The sequence below is a fragment of the Furipterus horrens genome, unplaced genomic scaffold (genome assembly GCF_987537825.1).
Source record: "Furipterus horrens unplaced genomic scaffold, mFurHor1.1.pri manual_scaffold_3, whole genome shotgun sequence".
Taxonomy (NCBI): Eukaryota; Metazoa; Chordata; class Mammalia; order Chiroptera; family Furipteridae; genus Furipterus; species Furipterus horrens.
Window position 1 is genome coordinate 105,639,856 of NW_028327173.1, and position 4,861 is coordinate 105,644,716.

The 4,861-nt window shown below is 51.4% G+C and overlaps 1 protein-coding gene across 4 annotated transcripts; it reads left to right on the forward strand.

Annotated features, from left to right (window-relative positions):
* Nucleotides 1-377: 377 nt before the first annotated feature.
* Nucleotides 378-4,290, forward strand: FAM219B (family with sequence similarity 219 member B). Of its 4 annotated transcripts, XM_090270008.1 has the most exons (7): nucleotides 378-650; nucleotides 855-942; nucleotides 1,640-1,717; nucleotides 1,832-1,985; nucleotides 2,699-2,734; nucleotides 3,347-3,370; nucleotides 3,506-4,290. In XM_090270008.1, the coding sequence occupies exons 1-7, from the start codon at nucleotides 446-448 to the stop codon at nucleotides 3,671-3,673; spliced, it is 753 nt and encodes a 250-aa protein (XP_090126134.1). In that variant the 5' UTR covers nucleotides 378-445; the 3' UTR covers nucleotides 3,674-4,290. The 4 variants fall into 4 exon arrangements, with proteins under 4 accessions (XP_090126134.1, XP_090126133.1, XP_090126131.1 ...); XM_090270007.1 differs by lacking the exons at nucleotides 1,832-1,985; nucleotides 2,699-2,734; nucleotides 3,347-3,370 and adding an exon at nucleotides 2,035-2,193 and having other exon boundaries at nucleotides 379-650; nucleotides 3,506-3,569; XM_090270005.1 differs by lacking the exons at nucleotides 1,832-1,985; nucleotides 2,699-2,734; nucleotides 3,347-3,370 and adding an exon at nucleotides 2,035-2,083 and having other exon boundaries at nucleotides 380-650.
* Nucleotides 4,291-4,861: the final 571 nt, after the last annotated feature.

Here is a 4,861-nt window from a genome sequence, read left to right on the forward strand (position 1 = left end):
AATTCTTTTTTCCTGTGCTGCTAAGGAATGGTCCAACTCAATAGTTCGTGTGGCCTAGGCGCTCAGAAGTTGCTTTAGCCACCTGGATTGGGGTGGCTAAGTGGGTTGGGTCTCCTCCTGCAAGTCCAGGGGTTGCCAGATCTAGTCTCATCTATTCCCGGTCCAGGCACAGACACACTGCTGGGCACACCGCGACCCTCCATAAATATCACTTGATTTTGACTAGAGACTATTGGTCTCCGCAGTGCCCGGTCCCGACCGACCACAAGCACCACAGCGCGTGGCTTAGAAATGACTGCCACTGCCCTGCCCCCGGAAGAGTGGAACGGCCGGCCACGCCCTCAGTAAGCGGGGCCGGAAGCTTTGTGTGTTCACCCCGCGCCTGCGCGCCTCCCTCCCACACTACGGCCTGTGAGCCACTAGGCTGACTGGGCGTGACCACACCATGGAGACCGCAGAGCCCAGCGCTCTGGCATCTACCTCGGGACCCTTCTCTGGCGGGGCCCCAAGCCGCGTGGCACGAGCTGCGGGGCCGCTCTCCGGGCGAAGCGGTCGCGGAGTCCCTCGACTCGGGGAGCGGACCCCCGCGGTTGTGGAGAAGCGGGGGCCGTACATGGTGATGCGCGTGCCTTCCATTCGAGCCAAGTTGCGTGAGTGCGGCCCGATGGGTATCTGCGTGGGCGGGCCGTCGCGTCCCCCGCGTCGGGCTCTGGAGTCCCGCTGGGGCAACCCCGGAGAGGCACCTGCAGCCGCTTCTATCCCTGAAAATCTGTTCGACAGGAACGGGTTCCTGGCATTTGGGAGACATGGCGGAGGGGGGAAGGCCCTGCTTACTTAGGCCCTTTTACTTCCAGAGAAGCACCGGGACCTGGCCAAGGCCGTTCTGCGGAGAAAAGGCATGCTGGGGGCCTCGACGAACCGCCCCGACTCTTACGGGAAAAGGTGTCAGCCGGCGCCGCCTCTGTGCAAGCAGTTTCCAGCGAAGGCCTCAGTCCTCTGGCTGGGGCGCAGGGAGCTCATGCTTAAGGCCCAGCTAGGGACTCCCCTAACGCCAGCCGACCAGGTTCACTATTTTAAAACAGGAAGAGTAACGACTCCCCCCACCCCCACCCCCTTAATAACGTGGTAGTGTCAGGCTTTGGAATGAGTTTTGTCAGGGCATAGAATCACTCACTGTCTTAAGTTAGGGTGGAGTATAATGGCTGGGTCCCCAGGAGTGAAGATGGAGAGCAGTGTGGAAAGAGCCAATGCCATGTTTTGTTTTGTTTTGAACAGAGTGGTAAACAGGGTTGGATAGGACCTTATCCTTACAGATAAGAGCTGAAACTCAGGTGAAGTGATTTGCCAGAGGACTTGTAGTATTTCCGTTCTCTAGTTAAATATGGTGGGGGGGGGGTGGAGACTTCTCCTGACTGGTTCAAGTTTGGCTTTCCTCGGGAGCAGTAGGGGAAGTGGGAAAGCACATATTCTGAGGAGCTGTAGCCAGATACATGCCTGGCAGTGGTGGCTGTGTGACCAGGTAGAAGGCAGGTCAGGAGTAGTGCAGTCAGTTCTTTTACCATAAGGGCCAGGATTCTGGCTTTCCCTGTAAATGCTGGTGCTTTATCTATGCTTGATCTCTTCCCCCGTCTTCCCTCAGGTCAGTGAAGTTTAACAAGGGCTATACTGCTCTCAGTCAGAGTCCAGATGAAAACCTGATGTCCCTCAACTCTGACAGGTGAGTGTTCTCCTTGGTAATAACACCCCCTGGGGAGTGACTTGAGGAAAAGTAGATTGCTTGGTGCCTTTGCTAGTTCCCTGTCTCCTCCAAGAGCCTTCATGCATGTTCCAGGGCTGTCTTCTTTGGAACACTACCCCTTCCCAAAATGGTTTGCTTAGAAGACTCAGAAGATTCATGCTGCTCTTGGATTTGGAGTACTAGCCTTGTCTGGAGGAATCACAAGTCCTGCATACCCCCTTGCATGCTCTCTACCTTGCCATTTGCAGCTGCACTCCACAGGCATCCCCCTGAATTGACTTGTCTTCCTCTTCTAGTGACGGGGAGCTGGAATCCAGATATTCTTCCGGGTATTCCTCTGCAGAGGCAAGTCCAGAATGCCTTCCTGCGTGGGGCCAGGCATCAGGCAGTGTCACTACCACTGCCAAATGCTTGTCTAGTGCCTGCTGTATGCACGGCACTGTGCCAGACTTCCGGTTGGTTCTCCAGTCTTCTACTCTGCCTTCTTCCCATAGCAGAGATATAGGTGTCTGAGGAGGGCTGTTGAAAACCCAGGAGACCATAGACCTGTAGGGCTGGAAATGATTTCACAAGTCTTTTAGTACTGGCCACCGCTAAGAAAATGAATTCTCTAGATAAATCCCAGCTAAGTGTTTACTAGCCTCTCTTTGCTTGGTTGCCTCACTCCAGGTACTCACTGCTTCCAAGAAACCTTGCTACCTCTCCTCCCCTCAAAATATGCACAATTCCTTTTTCAGGTAGCTCTTAGAGCTAAGTTTTCCTTATTAATTTGAAATGTCTCCTGTAGCCTGGACTCAGTGGTCATAACCCTGCCTTCCAGTGTCACCAGTAATTCTAGTTTCCCTTCTTTTGATTATCTTTTATCTGAGATCAGCATTCTTCCCTCCTCTGGCCATCCTCCACCAAGCTTGCTTTCTTCCAGGCCAAACTTCTGTTCCATCTATGGGAACTCAGACTGAGATACCCCTGGGCTGGCCTTTTGGACATGTTTCCAGAGTGACTGTCCCAGATAGAAACAAGGGACATAAAGTCCTGGCATGTGCAGCTTACTGTCTTTGATCGAAGTGAGTGCTGGTGACATGAGTGTACACCGCTGGTATTTTTCTTCCTTATTCTCCTAGAAACCTGTCAAAGGCAGTAGAGGCAGTTTGTAAATTGTATCCTCCTTGAATATTGGGTGCCTAAGATTGATAAAGCTGAGAAAATAAAAACTAGCCAAGAGCCAGAGTAAGTCCTACACTGTTCCCTGTCTGACTTTGCTTCTGCTCTGCAGAACTGGTAAAGCCAGGCTGACAGACTCCAATTTGCAAGGAATGAGCTCTGCTGGCATCAAAGGACAGTATGTCTAACCAGCACTGCAGACAGAGCTGTTACCCACCCTGTTCTCTAATTCATATTCCTTTACTATCTACCCCATTGTTCTGGTATCATTGTCCTGTGTTCTTCAGCCTTCATGGGGACCAGTCTGGGTTCCCGGTGAGAATGGTCAGAGCATTGATTTTCAAACAATCTGGAATCTGGTATCTACATCTGACTTCTCAATATTCTTCAGTGAGAGCAGCTCCTCTCGGGTTTCGTAACAGTGCAGTCTGGCTGGGGCACAGATAGCAAAAGCTGGCACTCCCACCCATAGTCCAGGAATGTGTGGGACTGACCTGAGGGTAGAGCATGGACAGGAATCTCTGGTAAGGGAATGTGGGTCTGCATTTTGGGCAGCAGTTATTTCTGCTTTGCAGCCTGGCTTATAGTTTTCTCTCCTGCTCTTAGCAGGTGAACCAGGATGTGAGCCGCCAGCTGCTCCAGGATGGGTATCACCTGGATGAGATTCCAGATGATGAGGACTTGGACCTCATTCCCCCCAAGCCTATGGCCTCCTCAACGTGCTCCTGCTCCTGGTGCTGTCTTGGGGACTCTTGCTCTTGTACCCTCCAGTAGACATAACCCCTAAGATGGGCCCTGCTTGCTGTGGCTCTTCATAGATCACGGAGTGTGGTGGGAACTACTGTCACCCCCAGAGTCACTTAAGGTACTGACCTGGGAAGTCAGTGACCTGCAATTGCCTCTCACCTGGTGCTTCTCAGGCCAGAGAGCCCTATCCTGGGTGAAAGGGTGATATGTGGAATTCTGCAGTTTTCCTCTGCTGTTGGAGCAAAGTGTGGTGAAACCACTTTAATAAGAGCAGAAATACAGGAATTCTGGCTCTTATGGTGAGTGACAAACTCAGCTAAGAAAAACACTTGAAGACATCTTGACTGGTATTTGTAGTCATGCTCTTTGGAGGAAAAGAGATTTTGTGTCCAGGTTGTGCTGGATGGTGCTGTGTGGAGGCAGAAAATAGCACTTTGTGGCTTGCAGTGGGACTCTGGGGGGAAAAGAATTAACTAACTGGGACCAGTTCAAGAAATTCCCTAAGCTCTCCTCCTCTTCCTAGCTGCAAGGTGTTGGCCCTCTTCTGGTTACGTCTGACTATTGCAGGGAGGACAGAAGCTTGATTGATGACACAGCAGGATCAAGGCTTCCAGAATCCCTAGAACCAGAACATCCCCAACTGGTCCAATTGTCTGCATAGGTTTAGTGATTCTGGTCAGCCCTACTTAGAGAAAAACTGCTTCACTATGTACATACTTACTTATATGCCTTAACTTGGTTGCCATTCTTTGCCTTGGTCTTTGCTAGTTTCTCCATCCAGTCTTTGAGCTAAATGTTAGTCCCAGAAGCCTGTCTGCAGATTTTGGTTACCAGCAGAAGAAACTGCAAGGAACATTCAGAGGTGCCTTCCAATTAACCTTCTAAACTGGAGAAGGGTGAGAAGTATACTGGCTAAGCCATGCGGGCTCTGACTAGGAGGAGGCTAACAGGATGAGGAGTAGAGACCTGTGCCAGCTCCCAAGGTGATAATCTGCCATTGCAAGAGGCCTCCCTTCACCCTAGTGGGGGCTATCCCATTGTGTCCAGCTTTCCAGATTCCTCTGACCACAGCATGTGCCTCCCAGTGGATGGATACTCAGGGTTGGACTTCTTAGAAGTGCAACACATAGCCTTTCTCAACCCCCATTGTGAACACAGCAAAGATTGTATAATCCCCTCATGACCCCTACTAGACAGCATCTCTTGCTAGACCAT